Consider the following 22311-nt stretch of genomic DNA (forward strand, 5'->3'; position numbering starts at 1 on the left):
CTGGAACAGACGAAACTCTGCCCTCAGAAAACTTGTTTCTGAAGTTTCTAGGGAACACTCAGAAAGGGAGAGCAGAAATGTGGACAAAAGGAAATTTTCCTTTCATCCATTTCCTCTTGATTGTGCGCCCCCAGGACAGACAGGCTTTGTCATCTGCGTAAATAAGAGCAGAGTGTTGACTTCACATTCATGGTGTCTTCAAAGATATCTTTTGCAGAAAAGGTCCTTCTGGAAAGCAGTGTTTCTGACTCCAAAATTATTTGTGGAGAGGAAGCGATTTAGAAATTGAAGACACAGTGAGGCAGTTTCTTTAGTTTCCTGACATTTCTGAAACACCCACCTCCTGGTTAGCATTCTGCTGCACGTGTTGGAGAGCCTTCCATGTCGACCACCTCCTAGGTGGGCGGACTTGAAGTGGTCTGGTCCATGAGCTTTTCTAACCAGAATGTGCTCATACGAAGCTAATACAGCTCAGAATTCTCCCAATTTTTATCTGTTGAAATCATCAGGCAAAAGCTTTAATTAAATACCCACATGTTTGAAACGTTGTGGATGAGATGAGTCAATACAGTAAGCACGTGAGCTGATATGCTTTGAAACTTAACTTCCACAGCTTCCCAATAATTGAAATGGACAGCTTGAACAGAGGTAGAAAGAGAGGTGACTAGAGGAGTGGGTTAGAAGAAGAAAAAGTTTGCGTGTGAAATTTCAAGAGTAGCCAGACTCAGATCACTAAGAATCACCAAGAGAGGATCAGTCCCAGGACTTCCTTCAGTCTCTTGTGTGGAGCTTGTCTATAATGTAACTATTGCACCGAAGCAAGACTAAGGTTTGGGAGGGGAAGAAAATTATTGCTGTCTTCAGCTCTGCTCACTCAAACTTTGATTTGGAAGAAGCATATAAGATCATTGTAGAACCACCTCCCACCCAGTTCAGGAATCCTTTCTATGACATCTCTGACATTTCATTATCCTGCTTCTGCTTGGATACTTGCAGTGCTGGGCAGCTCACTATTTTGTTATTCCGCAGGACCATTTGTTCCAGTTTTGTGCAGCTTTAATTGTAAGAACCTTTTTTTAAAATTTATTTATGTGGCTGCTCCAGATCTTAGTTGCAGCACACGAGATCGTCTGTCTTCATTGGGGCACGCAAGCTTTAGTTGTAGCATGTGGGATCTACTTCCTGACCATGGATCAAACCCAGGCCTCCTGCATTGGGAGCCTGGATTCTTAGACACTGGGGTGTCCCCATCTCTTCTTGATTTCAGGAGACTTTTGCCTTCAGTTCTCTGCTGGGTTCAGAGAGGTTTTGATTTTGCTTTATTTTTTTTTCTCTTTGTTAATTTAAGAGCAACACTCTTTCCAGCTTTCTGCATCCTGGGGAAAAGCACAACTGACCAGTGGCTTTTAATGTAGTTTAATATCAGTTCAGTAATAAGATTTCAGATTCCACACTGCAGCCAATCTTTAAGAGTCTACCACTTTTCCTCAAAAAACTTAAATTTACCATACAAAACCAGCAATATATCCAAAGAGAACACTAATTGAAAAAGATAATGTGTATCTCAGTGTTCATGCATTATTTATATAGCCAAGATTTGGAAGCTACCTAAGATATCGATCCATAGATGAATGGATAAAGAAGATGTGACACACACACACACACACACACTTGGAATACTGCTCAGCCATGAAAAAGAGAACAACAAATTTTCCATTTGCAACAACATGGATGGACCCAGAAGATATTATATTTAGTGAAATAAGACAGAGAAAGACAAGCACTGCATGTTATCACTTATATGTGGAGTCTAAAAAATAAATGAATGAATATAACAAAGCAGAAACATACCTACAGATATAGTGGTTATCATATCTCCCCACAGATAGAGTGGGGAAAGAGAAAGGGAAGGGGAAGAAATATGTGCGTGCTAAGTCGCTTCAGTTGTGTCTGACTCTGCAACCCCATGGACTGTAGGCTGCTAGGTTCTTCTGTCCATGGGATTCTCCAGGAAAAAATACTGAAGTGGGTTGCCATGCCCTCTTCCATGGATCTTCCCAGAGGCAAAATAGGAATAAGGAATTAAGAGGAACAAACTACTTTGTGTAAAACAAGTAAACTATAAGGATAGTGTACAGCTCAGGGAATATAACCAATATTTTGTGAGTTAGTTTCTGAGTCAGTTATAGATGCTTGAAATTAACATAATATTGTAAATCAGTTATACTTCAGTTTAAAAAAAGAATCTACAGCTTTTCAAGTTTTCCTGTAGTTTCAAAAAGGATTATCCACAAGTACCTGAAAAGGATATTAAAATATTGCTTTCTTTTTTAACTGCCAATCTGTGTGAAGCCAGATTTTCATTATATTTTCCAACTAAAACAACACATGAGAACAGATTCAATATAGAAGCATATATGAGAGTCCAACTGGTGTCTGTTAAAGTGTATACCAAAGATATTTGCAGAGGCATAGAAATAGTGCCACCCTCTCAAATTTGTTTGGAGGAAATACAGTTATTTTTCTTAAAAGCATGTTATTTATATTAACATCAATAAATGTTTTTTTAATTTCTCAGTTTTAGTTTCCAATATGGTATATATCCCATAGCTGTAAGCCACATAAACAAAATCTCTTTGGGATCCTCAGTAATATACTTGATAAGAGTATAAAGAGGTCCTGAGATTTAAACATTTTCAGAAATGCTGTTTGTAGTATTTCAGAGTTCAGTAAGTAGGAATGAGAGGCAATTTGTTCTTGATTTTAGTGACAGTGACTGTAGTTCGTGTACTTGTTCATTCACTCGTACAGAAAGTTAGTGCTTTCTCCGTGGTGGGCTCTGTTCCAGGGGCTGGGGATAATACAGTGAACAAAACAAAGGCCCTTCTCTAGAGGTGATGCTGAATGTGCCGGTCTCTCGTTTCCAAATTTTGTGTTAAGGACATATCCTCATGACCTTGGTTCACTACGCTGTTTGCCAGAAAAGAGATGTTGAATTTTATTCTATGCATTCCCTTCTTCTTTTTAAATATTTATGTGCTTATTTGGTTGTACCCAGTTGTAGTTGTGGCACACAGAATCTTTAGTTGTGGCGTGGAAACTCTCAGGTGTGCACGTGGGATCCAGTTCCCTGACCAGGGGTTGAACCTGAGCCCCCTGCATTGGGAGTGCAGAGCCCCCTTTCACTGGGCCACCAGGGAAGTCCCCTTTCCATCTTCTTCAGATATGAGCATATGGTTTTCCCATTTGATGATTAGCTTAGTGTTGTTTTAAGTACTTAACCCTCTTTAAATGCCTACTGGATCATGGTGTTTTGTCCTTTTTTATTGAATTCTGGTATGATTACCTTGGATTTGCATTTCTGTTCAAAAACTTCATTCCTTTTTCACAACTGAATAGTATTCCATCACATATACATATCACATTTTGTTTATCCAGTCGTGTGTTCCTGGCCATGAACAAAGCCATAATGAGCAGTGACATACAAATATCTGTTTGAGTCCCTGCTTTCATTTCCTTATAGTACATACCCAGGTGTGGAATGGCTGGATCACATGGTGATTTTTTTAATCATTGCAGTATTTAATCTCTTTGGAAACATTTTCTCCATATTGTTCTGAACTTTAATAATGTATGTTTCCTCTTGACAAGCATATGTTCCTGTTTTGTTTTCATTTAATACATATAGACAGTGTGTTTCAGATTAATTATAGGCTTAAGTTTTTGTGTTCGGTACCTAACAATAATGCTGCTGCCCTCTTCAAAACAGAAAACTACCAGGATGATTTCTTTTAGTTAGCATGTCCAGCAGTTGGACTATTTCCTTCCTGACCTTAGAAACACATCAAATCCCACTTGTGTGCAACACGATTATTGAAAATGGTTTTAGGAAAATAGTATTGCCAAGAAGGAACACTGAAGTTTATTATTCTTCTGAGCCATCTCCATGTAAATTGGCACTCTTCAGGAGCCAAGAAAGAAGGTCAAGCATAGCTTTTGCCATCTGCTTGTTTCCATGTTAAGGGCAGTCACAGGTTTAAACTAGAGTCTCCACATCTAAAGAGGAAAATGCCATTCATCACAACCGTAGCTGCTCTGGCTATTACCCAGGTTACTCTTACTTTTGACTGCTAGCTGTTAGTGATGGAAAATTCCATCCTTAGTCTGTTTGCCCGTTAGAAAAATTGTAGTATAACTGCCGACAGGGTGAGGATTTCTGGGTTTTAGATCCCTGACAGAAGTCATCCAGGTGTGTTTGAACAATGAATGGGAATCTGAAACTCTGTTACTTCATGTAAGAACCTGACCTCCTTTTTCCCTCTCCCCTCTTTCATCCATGGAAAAACAGAATTTAGAGCAGCATGAATTCGGTTCTTTGGTGGTTCTGTCAACATTTCCATTCATAAATCCCTGTTTTCAGGAGTCTGTAACATAGCTATAAAATTTCCTTTGCTCTAGTTTGGACTCCGAGGTCTCTGGAAGGAGATTAGTTTGGCAAAACCAGAGATAATGCCTTTTTAGTCTGTTTTGCTTTGGTGTTCTGTGGTTGTCTAAATCAAAGCTCTAAAATTCATATGGTATTGGATCACATGCCAGCATTTCTGGCTTTTGTTTCCATGTTATATTGTGGCCCCTCTGAGCAGATGCCACCTTCACCTCTGTGTTACGTGACGCCTAGAATTTGCATGTTGCGCAACCTACATTAGGGTCACTCTCATAACAGCACCCGACCAGAGGAGGGTGTTTCTTCCAGAGATATACTTGCTGACAGGTAAATCTGATGGTCCAAATGCCATCTTCTATAAAACAGAAGAGGTAAACGGAGGGAGTCTTTGTTCCATCTCTGACCTAGTTACTGACCCTTGTCTTCTTGTCACACTTCTGAATTTTCTTGTTCTCAGTCACGTGACAGCAGTAGGGATAGACAGCCAGCTGTTATTCATATGATAATACCACTTGTGCTAGGCCAGGTGCTACACTTTCTTTTTCATCGAATACTTGGAGATTCTGATATGTGGAGGTTTGGGTTTCTCAGTTAGCATCTTGTGGTCCAGTTTCAGCATACTTGTCAGCCCTGTGGTTATTCAGATCTCTAGAAGAAGGACGGTGGAAGCCTAGTATGTCGTTCTCGATTGATTCACTATAAGCGAAGGCACATTTTGAGTTTCTTAGCAGGTATGTTTTTACTCTTTTGTCTTAATCTGCAATGCTAATGTTTTATTACAAGATAACCTTGTTTAATTTGAGAAATTCCCTGGCAGTCCAGTGGTTAGGACTCGGCGCTTTCACAGCCAGGGCCCAGGTTTGATCCCTGGTCAAGGAACTAAGATCCATAAGCCATGTGGCCAAAAAAAAACCCTCCCCAAAACAAATAAACATGTTTCTCTTACATTCTGCAAAATGTTGCATCAATTACTTCGTTCTCACAAAGATGTGCATTAGAGATGTTACTCTCCCTGTTTCACAGGTGCAGGAACAGGCTCACATCTATTGTATGACTTGCCCCAAAGCACACCGGGTGACCTGTTAATGATAAGGGATTCAGATTTTCTTTTCTTGGCTGTGCCAAGTCTTTGTTGCAGCGTGTGGGCTTCTCTAGCTGTAGCATGCAGGCTCAGTAGTTGTGCCATGAGGGCTTAGTTGCCCACAGCATGTGGAGTCTTAGTTCCCCAGCCAGAGATAGAACCCATATCCCTTGCGTTAGAGAGCAGGTTCTTAACCACTGGACCACCAGGGAAGTCCCCGGGTACAGATCTTCTGGATCGGTACACATATACCGGTGTATACCAAATTCTCTTTTTTTAAACAGTGACAAATTTAAAAAGCAGATTCGGGAACCACTTTTTCTACACTGCGGACACAGGGGAGTCCAAATAGTGACCTTGACTGTGGCCTCGTTAACCATCTGGGCCCCTCTCGGCATGAAGAATCTGGACTAAGGGAAGAGCTCCAGGCAGGCAGGCAGGGAGAACTGAGTATTGACTGCTCACCTTGGTCCTGAGCACAGGGGAGCCGATCCTGAGGGAAGTGGAACAGGAAGAGACAGTCTTCCAGCTGAAACCTGCAGTGGTGGTGGTAGGAGGGGAGCGCAGCCCAAAGGGCTTTGGTACAGAAAGTGCGGAAGTGTTGGTTGTTAAGTCATGTCTGACTCTTTGCAACCCCATGGACTATAGCCCACCAGGCTCCTCTGTCCATGGAGTTCTCCAGGCAAGAATACTGGAATGGGTTGCCATACCTTCTCCGGAGATCTTGCCAACCCAGGGATTGAACCTGGGATTCCTGCTTTGCAGGCAGATTCTTTACCATCTGAGCCACCTGGGAAGAAGGGAGCTATAAAAAAAAATCTGCTGAAGGAACATCCAGAAGCCAACCCTGAATGAAGACCCATAGTATAGATGAGCATTTGTTACTCAGTGACTACAGTTGGATGTGATGGTAAAATATGGAGGATTTGAATTTAACTTAGCAACTGGAAAGTCCTAGCAGGAAGTAGCCCTTTGTTAAACCTGAGCAGATTGTTCCTTTAAATGTGCCTTCTAAAGTATTGAATTTCTGTACCTTTTATTCAGCAAAAGCAGCTGAGACTCTTGTTTGAACTTTTCCTTCTCCAGCTGCATTTGGAGTTGCTGCTTTAAATGTGCTCATCCTCAGGGGTTACATTTCATCAAAGGAAGCTGTGCTTGAGTACATTCCCCGCACCCCACTATTTCAGGGCAAATAGATTTTAAGTTATGGGCGATAACAGATATACGCAGAACTGTAAAATGTGAATGTTTAGTCTTGTTTGGGTACTGCTGAGTTTGTGTCCCAGCCCCATCTTAGGTCTTTAACTTCTGGCTTGTTTCCTAAACACAATAAAAATGAACCCTTTGGTTCATATATTTGGGGATGTGGTTTGCAGAAATCATAAATTAAAGTAACTTAGGTGGAACAGAGCCTTTTAACAAATAAGGTGGAAATTACTCCTTTTGCCCTTTACATTCTTTTGGTTCTCAAACTTGGAAAGAAAGCTGTGCTTTAAATAAAGCCCCTTTATACCCAGGGTTTCTGAATGGGCTGTGGAAGAATTTGTGTGAGCATCCAGTGCTTTGCCTCTGATGGGTGCCCATCTGGCATTTGACCGGGGCTGCCGGACCTGGAAGGTACCTGGTGTGTTCGGGGCCTCAGAGGATCGTGATGCTGTGCACATGCAGCCATCCATGGCAGTGAGATTCCTGGAGCCTCTGCTGCTGTTTAGCTCGATCTCGGGGCACAGGCTGCATTGTTTTTATTGCTGAGACTTTTTTAAAGCACCTCTCCTTCAGCTAGGGATGCTTTGTTTCCATAGCAACAGTTCTCAGTGGTGCCAGGCCAGCCAACAGTGTCAAAAGAAGAGCCATTCCATAAATCGAGGATACTCACCCTAGATGTCTGCCTTTAGTGGATGTCCAGGGTCCCCCTGTTTAGGCTTCATCAGATATGGTCGCCCTTTGCAAGGTTTTCGTGGAATCCCTTGCTTTCCAAATGATTCTGGCATTTATGCCTCTTTCTATTGGTCTCATCTTCTAGTTATTTCTATTGATATTTCTTATGTATCCCTCACAAGCTCTTTAAAGGTACGTCCCCCATCTAGCAATCTTTTTCTGTCAGTATCTAGCTTTAGTATAGGCAGTAGGCACTCACTTTTTATTGACAGGGTGAGCAAGAGATTGAAGTTTTCTTCCCCCGGAGAATGGCTCATTTGCAACATGATTTGGCAAGATCATCCCCAGATCCTTGAGCCGCCCTTTTGTGTGCCCTGCAGATGTTGGGCTTAACCAGCCTACTTGCATCAGCCTTTGTTCTTAGAGGAATAGTCTCATCTGAAATGTCACACTCCATCTGGGAAACCAGGGAATAATAATGATTACCATTAGTGAGCCCCATTGATGAACTGAGTCTTCCGTCAGGATTCTCTGGGTGACAAAAAACAAAGTCCAGTTCCGACTGGCTTAGGTGAAAGGATCGCTTGGAAGGCTCTATTTATTTATTTATTTGGCTGGCTCCTGATCTTAGTTGTGGCATGTGGGATCTACCTCCCTGACCAGGGATCAAACCCAGGGCCCCTGCACGGGGATTGTGGAGTCCTAGCCACTGGACCACCAGGGAAGTCCCTGGAAGGCTAACTGTGTCGTTTTGAGTAGCCTGTGAAAGAATAGTGTTGCTGCCAGGGTTATCAAACAATGGAAGGTGGCCCTGGAATATGGCCCTGGATCTTCTGGGTCTGTCTCTCCAGGTGTCAGCTTCATCGTCTCTACCTGCAGACCAGCTACCATCTACCCTAATTTCCCATCCTGGGGCTTCCTTCACCAGAGAGAGATGAACTTTGTTTCCCAATTCACTGTGGAAAATCACAGAAAAGTTCCAAGTGGCCCAGCTTGGGCCTGGTCTGCCTCTGGGACAGCCAGCTCTGTTAGAACATAGAGGAAAACTCCCAGGAGGAAGGCAATGTACTGAGTAAACAGTACCCAAGGTGTTTACTGCTAAGCCCTGTTTTCCTTCCGGACAAGTCTTTGGGTTGGGACTATTGTCCCTGTTCTAGGGATGATGAGTCTGTGCCTCTTAGATGCTGAGATTGAGTGGCTGGACAGAAATCACACAATAAGTGGCAAGACTGGCATTTTGAATCCCTGTCTGCTGGTTCAAGAACCCCCTGCTTTTTACTACTACTGTGCGTGGCCTTTCCAAACAATAGGAAGGGAACTGACAGACGTAAAGCTGAACAACAGAAATGATAGCAGAGTAAGTGGGAAAATATCGTTTTCTTTCCAGTCACCTTGAACATTAGCCCCTTACTTTTTTTTCAGAGAACTTAAAGCCATATCAGTTCTGAAAATGAGCAGCCTCTTCCTCCTTCCTGTGGTGGCAGCAAATGGGATCTCGGTTTCCAATCTCTGAAAGGCTGCGCATGGACTCACGGGATAAAGGCAGCATAATTCGCTCAGAGAGTGAAATTAGAGGCATCTAGGAGCCAGGGGAGGTTAGTTTCTCTAGGCATTTTCATTGGCTCAGATTCTCTCATCTGCATGGGTGGCAGACAGCAGTTCTGGGGTGGGGGGCGAGGGGAAAGGGGTGAAAAAAGAAGAAATCAGTGAGGTCTGTGCCAGGCTCCACACTGCTTATCTTCCATGCACATGACCTAGCGAGGCTTAGGTAGACCATTCAGTATCTGCTTCAGGAGGCAAGGAAAATTAAGAATCATGGTTACAGTCAATAATGCACAAAAGTACAGAGATAGCATAATTGATTCTGCTGAGTCTTGTAGGCCAGCTGAGTGGGTCTCCTTGAATCTCCCATTTGCAGAATCTCAGTCAGTAAAGAGGACAGCCACAGTCACTGCTTCCTAATAGCATCCTCGGATGCAGGCTGCAACCACGCTCCAGTGCTCAATTCAGAAACTCCACTAAGGGTGGATTGAAAGCAGACACTTTTGGTTGATTAGTTCTGTTTTTAATCCACATACGGCCTGGAATGGAAAAGTAGCCACATTTTATTTTAACGAGTGTCTAGGGGCAGTGCCAGAATCATTCTTTCAGCACGTTTTCTCATTAACTAGGTATAAAAGCATTTTAGGGTCATTTAAAAGTAAAGTCTTGACCTTCTGTAGGTCCTAGGATATTTCCAACTACAAAACACTCCTCCTCCAGGGTAGTTGATTATTAGATACCAAATATTAGGGTAGGTGTTGAGAATGGACTTGCTTGATGGAGCAAATACTTCAGAAAAACCTTTTGGACTCTGGAAAATGAATTATATTAAATTTCCTCAACTTCAGTACATTGTTATAACAAGCAAAAGTATTCCAGCCTGAAAAACAAAAAAAAATCTGGCAGACAGTTTATCTTTCTTTAAGACTGTGAAATGTAAGATGGTGTGAGTCTTACTTCTTCTCTGAAAAAGTGGTACCGTAAGCAGAGACAGTTCTGGTAGGATGCCAGATGGAGAAGAAGAGAGAAAGAGAGACAGAAACCCTTTCTCTGAGAAAGGACTGTGGAAACTTCTTCAGCCTTGAGATCGAAGAATAGGATGTGGCCCTTCTTGCCTTTCCTTTCACTGAATGTCATGTGTCTTAGGGGATTTGGGTGGAGAACACTTTGGCTTTAATCCCATCAGCACATCCTTAGACCATGACCTGACCAACAAGATCACAGAATTGGATGCACAATTCTGTGCAATTGGATGCTGTACCACAAAAAGTGAGTCTTTTTTGATGGAAACTTGCCAGCAGGGGCCTCTGCAGTGCTTTTTCACACAATGGCCAAACATTTTTTAGAAGGTCCAGTAGGTTGAGAATTTACTCACTTCTGGCAGCATTGGGGGCTTTAAACTTTACATTAGCCAAATAGATAACAGTTACAGAAAGTGGGATGCTGTGGTTTTGAACCATTGCTTACAGTGGTGCCTGGAGAAAGGGAGGGCTGTGCTCATTCAGAGCAGTAACTTAGCACTGCTGCTCTTCTGAGAAGTACCCCATGGGATTTATAATCTGTTGGCAAATATTTGTCAGGTTCTAACTGTGCTCCAGCTTTGGTTAGATGCTGTAGTACGGGTGAAAGTAGCGAGTTATTTGCTCGGTTGTGTCCGACTCTTTGCAACCCCATGGACTATAGCCTGCCAGGCCTATCTGTCCATGGGATTCTCCAGGCAAGAATACTGGAGTGGATAGCTATTCTCTTCTCCAGGGGATTTCCCCAACCCAGGGATTGAAGCCAGGTTTCCTCCATTGCAGGAAGATTCTTTACCATCTGAACCACCAGGGAAGCCCTTAGTTGAGTTGATGCTTTGTTACGAGAGTCATTTTGGATAGTGAGAAGGAGCTATTGGTAATTATACTCAGACAGTCCTTCTCTTCTGTGATTGTCCTGTTACCCACTCTCCCATCTACTTCCCTATCAATTTCTCTTCTTCTCGTTTTCTCTCTTATCTTCTCATATCAAAAGCTTTATGAAAAAAATAGTTAAACCAGGAGTCAGCAAGCTTTTTCTGTTAAGGACCAGGTAGTAAATGTTTTAGATTTTATATATCATCTGGTCTCTGACAAAAACCCTTCCATGCTGTTACGTGGTATATGTTCAGTTCATTTCAGTCGCTCAGTCGTGTCTGACTCTTTGTGACACCATGAATCGCAGCATGCCAGGCCTCCCTGTCCATCACCATCTCCCGGAGTTCACTCAGACTCATGTCCATTGAGTCAGTGATGCCATACAGCCATCTCATCCTCTGTCGTCCCCTTCTCCTCCTGCCCCTAATCCCTCCCAGCATCAGAGTCTTTTCCAATGAGTCAACTCTTCACATGAGGTGGCCAAAGTACTGGAGTTTCAGCTTTAGCATCATTCCTTCCAAAGAAATCCCAGGGCTGATTTCCTTCAGAATGGACTGGCTGGATCTCCTTGTAGTCCAAGGGACTCTCAAGAGTCTTCTCCAACACCACAGTTCAAAAGCATCAATTCTTCTGCGCTCAGCTTTCTTCACAGTCCAACTCTCACATCCATACATGACCACTGGAAAAACCATAGCTTTGACTAGACGGACCTTTGTTGGCAAAAGAATGTCTCTGCTTTTCAATATGCTATCTAGGTTGGTCATAACTTTTCTTTTGAGGAGTAAGCGTCTTTTAATTTCATGGCTGCAGTCACCATCTGCAGTGATTTTGGAGCCCCAAAAAATAAAGTCTGACACTGTTTCTACTGTTTCCCCATCTATTTCCCATGAAGTGATGGGACCAGATGCCATGGTCTTAGTTTTCTGAATGTTGAGCTTTAAGCCAACTTTTTCACTCTCCAGTTTCACTTTCATCAAGAGGCTTTTTAAGTTCCTCTTCACTTTCTGCCATAAGGGTGGTGTCATCTGCATATCTGAGGTTATTGATATTTCTCCTATAAAACCTAAATGAAAGGGATTAGAATGATCCAAGCTAACACTGTTCACAAAATCAGGTGTGGCAGCCTAGATTTTGCCCTAAGGTACCATTTGCTGGTCCCTGCTCTCATACACACCGCCTCCACTTTGTCACACCACTGTCCACTTCTGTTCCCTTGACTCCGCTGAAACCATTCCTGTCAAGGTCATCAGTGACTTCCCTGGTGTGCATTTTGGTGGCAGTCTTCTGTCCTAATCTTACATGAATTTTTTCATATGGAAACACAAAAGACCCAAATAGCCAAAGCAATCTTGAGAAAGAAAGATGAAGTTGAAGGAATCAGGCTCTGTGACTTCAGACTATACTACAAAGCAACAGCAATCAAAACAGTATGGCACTGGCACAAAAACAGATCATGTATTACTTTTTCACATTTTAATTTTGTTAGAACTTGATTTTGGTTTGTCATCATCTGAGGAACTCTAATGTTGGTCAGTATTGCAGTCAGCAGTGCTCAGCAGAATCTTATATCCTGGCTGTGAGGAAGTAAATATTATAAATAAAGAAGCGAATTCCTAGGAGGGATGGGAAGGTGCAGTAGATGGGCACAGATTCACTGGGGCTGTGGCTGGGGATAGGAAGTGTCCAACAGTGAGCAGGTCTAGAGGTGGTGAGTGAGAGGGAAGAATAATAGTATGTATGTATGTATGTATGTATGTATCCGTAGGTGAAAACATACATTTGCCCAGGCTGGTCATAAGCCTGGAAATAGACCTAGTTAGTATCTGTGCAGTCTTTTACACCTATTATGTCATTGAATCCTCCCAACACCACTGGAAGTAGGTTGCATTGTCACCACTTTGCAGACGAGGAAACCGATCCCCAGAGAGGTTGTCCAGCTGGTATATGACAACACAGGGAGGCCTCAGACACCTGCCTTCTGGCTGGAACGTGGCGGGACCTGTCACTGCTCCATAGCTGTTTTCGGGGTGCTGAATCTGGGAGTGAGGAAGGCAGGATGGTGGGAAGCAGAGAGGACACAGTTGCTGAATGAGGCGTCCTTTCAGGAGGGAATGGGGTTGAGGGGCTGCTCAGGGAGACCCAGTTCCATTCCATCACCCATTTAGACTGGTTACTCCTCTTCAGGTAACATTTCCCAAATTACAGATACCAATGCCAGTTGTTCTGAGACCAAACCGTCTGATGATTAAAATACCTTAGTCCAGACGGCAGACATGACCAGCATAAAAGCTCCTTTGCCCCCCAGCCTTGGTAGATCCAAGTTCAGTGATCCAGCAGAGCAGATACTCACTCTGCCTGCCCCGGGAGGTGGTATGAACAGCTGTTTATTCAAATAGCATCACCTCAGTCTTGGCAACAAACGGGCAAAGGAAGTTGAGACAGTCTCACGCAGCAGTTCAGCATTCCTCATCCCCAGCCTGAAACCCCTGCGATCCCAGAGATGGAAGAAGGTCAGAAGAGACCTCTATCAGGGCTGAGCCACACTAGGTGAGATACTCCAGACGGAGGAAGTAGTCCCAGCATCAGAACAAGCAGCCTCCCGGAAGCCAGGGAAGGACGGGGAGATAGAGTCCCTCCTTCCAGCCAGGGAGGAATTACCTGCCCATGAAGCTGCCTTAAGTTTGCTTTTTGAGGATGTTTTTCAGCAAAAAGGAAAATGTGTTAGTTTGTAGTCCAGAGGCAGCTCTACCTCTGGCTTCTGCTGAAGGCGAAGGTTCAGATCTGTCAGGGCTTTTGTCCTCCCGCCTACCCCTCCGCTTTGCTGTCCTCTTTCCTCTGTCAGGGTGTTCTCTGGGAGGCTGGCTGTTTGTCCCATGCAGGCACAGATGGCCACACACAGACTTACTACATTTTTAAAGGGCTCGGGAGGCCCCGTTAAGACAGGCCACGCTTAAATCCAAAATAAATGAACTGCGTTCGATGAAATAAAGCTTGAGTTCTTCAGGCCGCTGCCTCCCTCACTGGTATGTGTGTTCTGCTAGTGTGCAACTGAGCACCTTCTCCACTTCGCAGATGCTCCTTCCCAGACTCGCACAATTGCAGCTGAGGGTTGTAATGCTTTTCATGGCTGTCATCTTCATCGGGTTTTATTTCGGTGGAAACATTTGGCTCACCATTAGCTTTCTGTGTCCCTTTGTAACTTCTTTGATTTCTAAGTGGGGTACCTAGAAATGTCTTTAAGGTTGGCCACAGTTCTGGAGTCCCCATGAACAGCTGTGATTTTTTTTTTTTTTTGAAGGCTCCATCTTCAGGAACTTCCAAAATCTGGAGCATCTCCTACCCTCAACTTAGAGCCACCTCTGTGTGTCTGCAGGCTTTTGAAGGTTACCGCATATGTGTGCACACGCACACGCACACAGATGTGCATTCCTGTTTATTTGTTGTCATCAGTATGTATAGTGTTCACTGAGATAGAGGGAAATAGTTTAGTTTTTAAATGAAAACTTTATGATTCAACTTGGCAGGAACCCTGAATGTTTATCTGCCTGTATCCAAATGCTGGACTCCCTTTGTCTCTGCTGCCCAGGACTCAGGTGAAATCGTCCACACAAGTGCAACGAAGCAAGAGAGCTTTAGGCATTTTCCTCTGAGGCTGCACTTGACCATAGTGTAGGGACAATGCTGCTTTGTGTTTCATTTATTCCTCTCATTCTAGGCACTTGAAGAGGCCCAGAAAGCGATACAGCAGCTTTTTGGAAAAATCAAAGATATCAAAGACAAAGCAGAAAAATCAGAGCAAATGGTGAGTTGAGGTTTCCTCCTGACATTTTTGTACCAGCGGAGGAGGTTGACTTGTCATCCAGTCATGTACTGGTTAATAGACTTGCTCTTCCCCCTTGCCACCAACCACACCCAACGTCTCCAACTCCAGCCCTGGGAGGACATACCACACCCATTCAGGAGGAGCCACGAGACACGCAGTGACTCACCCTCCCTGCTGCCCGGCATCTGCAGCCCTCTCTTTAAGTAGGGAAAGTTCTTTTCTTTTCCTTCCTCAAAATAGCTTCCTAGTCATTTTGGATTTCTCTCTCTAACATTTGTTTGCATCACGCATTTCTCAGTTCAGATGTACGACATGTGATACCACTTGAAAGCTGGACTTGGATCTGGCAGGTGGGCTGCATCCCACTGGTGAGACGCCCTGAGGGGTTTAAGGTCTCCCTCTACCAGTGGTCCCCTCCAGGGATGTGTTCATCTGCCAACCCAGGGGCCCACCAGTTTTTTCCATTCTAAATAGGAAGAATGAAAAGTGAAAGTGAAGTTGCTCAGTTGTGTCAGACTCTTTTCGACCCGATGGACTGTAGCCTACCAGGCTCCTTTGTCTATGGGATTTTCCAGGCAATAGTACTGGAGTGGGTTGCCATTTTCTTCTCCAGAGGATCTTCCCAAACCAGGGATCGAACCCAGGTCTCCCACATTGTAGACAGACACTTTACTGTCTTGAGCCACCAGGGAATTTGTCAGAGGAGCACAGAGCATAGTACTGGGCTGTGTTAGTTGATTAATGAATGAAAGCCATTATTACTGTCATCTTCTCCCTCCTACTCATTTTGGTCACATGGACTCCTGCTGCTGCTGCTGCTGCTGCTGCTAAGTTGCTTCAGTCGGGTCCGACTCTCTGCAACCCCATTGATGGCAGCCCACCAGGCTCCCCCGTCCCTGGGATTCTCCAGGCAAGAACACTGGAATGGGTTGCCATTTCCTTCCCCAATGCATGAAAGTGAAAAGTGAAAGTGAAGTTGCTCAGTCGTGTCCGACTCTTAGAGACCCCATGGAGTGCAGCCCACCAGGCTCCTTCGTCTGTGGGATTTTCCAGGCAAGAGTACTGGAGTAGGTTGCCATTGCCTTCTCCAACACAGACTCCTAAACCCTCACAAACTTCTCTCCCTACATCTTGTTATAATCTACTCAGGAACAGACCCGAGGTCACACTCCCAAGGATCCTGCACGTCTCGTCAGTGCCCATTCGGCAGGGTTGGGCAGGATGTGGAACATGGGCGGGGCAGGCCTGGCTTCAGTGGTGGACATCGGGGGGTCAGTTTGATATCATTAGTGAGCAGCACAGCCTCTGACCTCAGACCAGCTGCCTTCAGATCCACCCTCTCTCCTGACTCCCTGTGGGCCTCAAACACGTTATTGATGTTTACCCTCTCGGTACCTCTGTTTCCTCACTGAAGTGGAGGTGATAGTCATGCATACGTCATGCGATTGTGGGGATTCATTGAGCACTTAGGATCTTGCTCTGCTGGGAGCAGTGAGCACCTGAGGAGGAGCGGAATGGGACGGATTCTTGAGATGAGGCGAAGGAAGAATGTTCAGGATTTAATGACTGATTTTCCCTGGTGATGCAGAGGTTAAAGCGTCTGCCTGCAATGTGGGAGACCTGGGTTCGATCCCTGGGTCGGGAAGATCCCCTGGAAAAGGATATGGCAACCCACTCCAGTATTCTTGCCTGGAGAATCCCATGGACGGAGGAGCTTGGTGGGCTACAGTCCATGGGTCACAAAGAGTCGGACACAACAGAGCGACTTCACTTCACTTAGCGACACAGGGGTGAGAGGCATCACAGATGATGCTGACTTTTAACATAGTAGTTAAAGACCCCTGACGCTTGCAGTGGAGCTAAGTAACCCAGGAAGAGAGGCAGGGATTTTTTTTTTTTTTTTTTTGGTGGAAAGGAAAATGATGATTTATTTCAGTGTTGGAAGGGAATGATCCAATTATAGGGCCACACTCCTATATGCTATCTATTCTTGATCTTCTTTTCCCCCAAACGTACTTATTTAGTAAACACATGATAGGTTTTTTACCCCCCAGGGCCCGCAATAGAAATAGAGACATTTTGGTAGCCTGCGGGTCATATAGAGAGAAGACTTGATGGGGCAAATCCCTGGAAAGAGACCTTTTCCTGCTAAGATCCAATCAGCCTTGCAGGACTGTGAGTGTGGAACTGAGCTATTCAGGTCATGAACCTTTACTTTATAGCTTCACCAAGGTTGATCAAACTGAAAAATCAGGTCACATGATCTTAACTGACTGGGCTTTTTCACTTTTAATGGGGGATCTGTCTTTAATGGGAGAATGTTTGTGCCTGCTATCCTTTCCTCCAGATGTCAAAGAACCTAGGAAACCAAATGGCTTGCTCTTCAGAAAATTTCTTGGTCAGCATGGACTCGGACAGTTGAGTGGAGAAGTCCGCCTAGATGTTAATAAAGTTGGAGAATTGTTCCCATCTCACTACTGAATGTACTTTTCTAGTGACTGAAATACATTATATTGGCCAAAAAGTTCATTCGGATTTTTCTAGCCAATCTTATGAAAAAGCAAATAAACTTTTTGGCCAACCCAGTACTAACATTCCCAACTACACTGTTTCTTTCTCTTGGATTCCCCCCAACACCACCACCACCATCAGCCCTGTTGGAGTTTTACTCCCTCAATTGCCTTCTCTGCCTGAAGACTCTCCTCTTACGACTATGTTAAGCTTATTTTGCATGGGTTACATCTTAGTCTTCTTGAAATTTGAGAAGAAATTTTTCTTTGTGGAGACTGGGCAATGAACCCTAGTTCCATGAATAAAGAACATCTCAATAGAATTAGCCAACTCACACTATTCATTTTGTACCAAACCTAGTTGCCCCATTGCCAGAAGGTCATGTCCTTGTGACAGTGTACGTTCCTGACCATGTTCAGGAGGAGATCCACTGTCCTCGGCTCCTGGACCCCGTGTGCTCCACACTCAGTTACTATTAGGATCACACCATTTGGGGTGAAGAGTAAAGTTCATTTCATTCTTACAACTGAGGATTTTGTAGCCCCGGGTAAAGTCTGCTGAAGAAATGCCAAATCAAATGTAAACGGGCTGATTGGAAATTATTTTGGGTCTGCATTGGGAAAACACCTGTGTTTTCTCCAAGGGCTAACTCGAGATGTGTTTGTCCTTACTTTGTTTGCATTGTTTTCTTGTGAGGCCACTTCCAGATGGGTTGACATCCATCTTAACCATCCTCGTTTTTCTCCTGTGGTTTTGCACTGTTCAGGTGAAGGAAATCACCCGCGACATTAAGCAGTTAGATCATGCCAAACGCCACCTGACCACCTCAATCACAACGCTGAACCACCTGCACATGCTGGCGGGTGGCGTGGATTCCCTCGAGTAAGCACGCAGGCGGTCTGCCCCGGGTCCACAGGAAACGAATGAGTCACAGAGGAAACGGCACCGTAGGTTTAATTGCTCCTCAGCCAGGAGCGTCTCCCCACTCTGCCTCACTTCCTACACATCGGTCTCAGATGTTGAGACACCACTTTTGTTTTGTGCCCTTGGGTGCTTAACATCTAACAAATACCTGAGACTTTGAGGTGACTAAAGGGGACCTGGAGCGCTTGCGGAGAATGACTGCAAGAACACGGGTCATTTCCGTGTGATAGATCTCTACCTTGGGGGTTGACAGGAGACGTAGGGCTGTGTAGTCACGTACCCCAACCTCTGCCTCGGCAAGTTTTCCTACTGGTCTTGGGCTGAGTTTCAGCGGCATTGAAGGTGCCTAATGGAAACAGAACCTTAATTGATCATCCAGCCCACTTTACTTTTTTTCAACCCACTTGTTCAAAGATGGAAGCTTCCCGCTTGGCTTGTAAAGCATCTGTAGGAAATGGTACATGAGAACATGAGTAGTAGTAGTAAAAGGAGGAGCTGGTTACTGACCACAAGGAAGCAGCCCCAAAAGGCCTCCTTTACCAGCAAGATTCTGACCTTCCTATTTGCTCCTGTGGTCTCTCCCAGGCTAAGAATTCCCCTGGTCCCAACCTCAGCATAATCTCACGGGTGGGCAGAGAAAGAGCACCTTCCTAGGAATATAGACACAGTATCCAAAGTCTGGATGAGTCAGGTGTAGGCTCTTCCTGGTCTCTCCCTGATGTCGCATGGGCTCCAGCAATCCCTGGCTAGTGACTGGAAGAGCAGTGTCCTCATCCCTTTCTCCCGGTGCTTCGTGCTTTCCACCAAACCAGCAGACCAGACACCAATAGCCACATAACTCCTTGGCTTGAACTTGATCCAGTCTCTTTAAGTGCTTTGTAAGGGAAGTCATAAATTATACATTTAATTAAAAAACCCAACCCTAATGAAAACTTTAGATCTGATAGTTTGTTCCTTCCTTGCTGTAACTGTTGATTTATCAGCATCCTTTTATTTAAGCTTCATTAACCTTAGCAGTAGGGAAACTAAACATACCTAAACATTCACAGAGTTGCTTAATCTTGGCTTAAAATCTACAGATTTGAGTTAATGTTTAAGTGTATATAAATGCTCTTTGTTGTATCCTGGGAAGATGTGTTTGGTTTGCTCAAATGCCATAACTGTCAAGTAATAACATGCTTGCCCCTGTTCTCTGTCAAAAGCCAGCTATTCTGTAATACCCAACCCAAATCCCAAATTCGTAGTCTTTCCAGATTCCCCTCTCCCAACCCAGTGGGACTTCCTCACTCACACAGTCTTGTACCTCCCAGAGCGCACAACTTGGACTTCTGTTTAGAGCTGCATTTGTCCTACTTCGTACTACTTAAATGTCCTTGTCACTCTCTGACTTACTCATGTCCCTTTGTGGATTTGAACTTGGTGCTATTCCCCCCTCCCACCCCGCGGCATAGGACTATATATATTCAGTGCTCAGGAATGCTTATTATTATAAGTTGAGTTGCTGTCTACTTTAGAGCCAGACTAGGTTGGTCCATATCTGTATCTTGTGTCCCTAGTGTTTTTCTAGAACCCTCAACTTCCTGTTTCCTTGCAGAGCCATGACCAGGCGAAGGCAGTATGGAGAAGTTGCCAATCTTCTTCAGGGCGTGATGAATGTTCTGGAGCACTTCCACAAATATATGGGCATTCCACAGATCCGGCAGCTTTCTGAAAGGTAAAATCTCATTGGAGAAAATAATCTTCCCTTTTAAGGAAAGATGGTGCTAGGAGGTGCTTAAGCGCTCAGCTCAGGAAGTTCAATGTGGAATCTCACTGGGAGGAAGCTCGGAGGTCACCTGACCTGCTTCTCTCTGATGTAGATGTTCCCTCTTTGTCCCCCCTACCAGCTCCTAACCACGCTATCTAAAGCTCCCTGTATCAGGTAGTTGCTGGCCTGTCTCATGGGAGTGGCTGCTGACATCTCTCAGCTGCCCAGGGCTCCATTTGTTAGGGAAACCCTTCTCGTTGTCTGTTTCCTTGTAAAAAATCAACACAGTCCAGGACTCAGTGGCTGACGACAGCCGTCATTTTGCTCATGCAATCTAGCCTGGCCCAGCAGGGACGGCTCATCTCTGCTCCATGCACCATCAGCCAGGATGGGTCCAGGAGGGGATGGGGGATCCACTGATTACTCTCCTGGCTGGCAGATTGGTGCTTGCCATCGGCTGGGACCTCAGCCAGGTGGTCCTCCCGGCCACTTGGCTTCCCCTAGATGAGGTCGTGCTGGGGCCCAAAAATGAGCACCCCCAAGATGCTTTAAGAACCAGGTCTTAGAAGTCACATAAGGTCACTTCTGTGGTCACCTGGCATTCAGAATTCAAGAGGAAGGAACATGGCTGCCCTCACCCCCAATGGGAGGAGTGTCGAAGTCACACTGGTATACAGAGCTCGTGGGAGGAGAGACTGCTATGGCAGTCTTTGCCAATAACAGCCTGCCCTTGAACTTCAGGTGTAACAAAATGATGACTTAACCTCTTTACATTTGTTCTTTCCATCCTATTCTATTGAGTTTTGACCCCAGATTTAGAGCCAATAGAAAGAAAGGCAGATGCTTAAAGAGAGAGAGTGGGGGAGTTAATGCCTTGTCTGTTAAAAGTAGCAGCAGGAAAGATAGTAAGACCCAGACAGTCACAATTGATGGATCCTAACCCTTTTTTGGCTACAAAGAAGAAATAAAGAGGCCGGTACTCAGCAGGAACCATCCTTTTTAACTCTGCCTTCTGATAAGACCTAATGGCTACAGGCCTCTCTTTTTTCCTAAGTGTCTTTATTTTTAATTATATAACTAATACACATGTACGTTTTCTTTATTTTAAAAAAAGTTAATATACAGATGAAACTTAAGTCCTCTTTAGCGATACCTGATGTCCACTGCTACCCATAGCGCTAGTTACTATTATCAGTTTAATTCTCATCCTCTAGATTTTTTTTCTGTGCATTTAAATAAATCTTTAGTTTTAGATTGTGCATTTACTTTGCTTTGTTTTGTTTTAAATAAATGATCTCATACCATATGCTTCATTCTCAATCTTTCTTTTTGTTTTTAACTTAAGAGTATATTTTAGAGGTTTCACCACATCAGTGTATACAAACCTAACTCATTTTTTTAAATTGATGCATAGAGTTTTATAGTATAACATACCACAGATTATTTAATGATTTTCATATCACTAGACCGTTTGTTTCTGATTTGAAAAATACACTCCTTCTTACACATCTGCAATTTTTCTACGATAAATTCTGGGTAATAGGTCATGTGCATTTAAAATTTTAATAACTGGGAGTGGGGTTCAGGATGGGGAACACGTGTGCACCCGTGGCAGATTCATGTTGATGTATGGCAAAACCAATACAATATTGTAAAGTAGTTAGCCTCCAATTAAAATAAATAAATTTAAATTAAAAATAAATAAATAAAATAAAATTTTAATAACTGCTGTTCCTTTGCCCTCCAAAGTGGCTTAATTTATTTATAGGACCATCTGAACAGTGTGTGAGTACCCATTTCCCCTTATCTTCAACAACACTTGATTTGGTTAATTTTCCTTTTCATTGATCTGATGGATAAAAAATGGTACCTAATTCCTTTCATTTTCATTTATCTGGCAACTAGTGAGATTAGTTTTCTTTTGACTATTAGTCATTTGCATTTCCTCTGTGAGATGCCGGTATGTATCCTTTGCCTGTTTGTCTGTTGAGTTACTTGTGTGCTGTGCTTAGTTGCTCAGTGGTGCCTGACTCTTGTGACCCCATGGACTGTTGCCTGCCAGGCTCCTCTGTCTATGGGGTTCTCTAGGCAAGAATACTGGAGTGGGTTGCCATGCCCTCCTTCAGGGGATCTTCCTAGCCCAGGGATCCAACCCAGGTCTCCCACATTGCAGATGCATTCTTTACTGTCTAAGCCACCTTATCCCTTCCTTATTAATCTGTAGGAATTCTCTGTGTGTTCTGGATACCAATCCTTTGTCAGATTTTTAAAAATGTATTTATTTTATTATTTATATATATTATTTATTTTATTATTTATACATTTATTTTATAGATATTTATTTATTTTGGGGGGCTGCATTTGGTCTTAGTTGCATTATACAGGGTCTTTTCTTGCAGTGCTGAGGCTTCAGTAAGTGCCCCTCAGCATGTGAGATCTTGGTTCCCCAACCAGGGATCAAACCTG

General features: G+C 43.9%; 1 protein-coding gene across 3 annotated transcripts in view; it reads left to right on the top strand.

Annotated features, from left to right (window-relative positions):
• The window catches only part of VPS53 (VPS53 subunit of GARP complex), a 125242-nt gene that overhangs the window by 14111 nt on the left and 88820 nt on the right, over nt 1-22311 (top strand). For 2 of the 3 annotated variants that reach the window (XM_068976074.1, XM_068976075.1), the window contains exons 5-7: nt 14556-14642; nt 17941-18056; nt 19693-19812. In XM_068976074.1, coding sequence (XP_068832175.1) covers nt 14556-14642; nt 17941-18056; nt 19693-19812 — 323 coding nt within the window. The remainder of the gene's footprint in view (nt 1-14555; nt 14643-17940; nt 18057-19692; nt 19813-22311) is intronic. The other variant, XM_068976076.1, reaches the window with a different exon arrangement.

The sequence above is a fragment of the Capricornis sumatraensis genome, chromosome 8 (genome assembly GCF_032405125.1).
Source record: "Capricornis sumatraensis isolate serow.1 chromosome 8, serow.2, whole genome shotgun sequence".
NCBI lineage: Eukaryota > Metazoa > Chordata > Mammalia > Artiodactyla > Bovidae > Capricornis > Capricornis sumatraensis.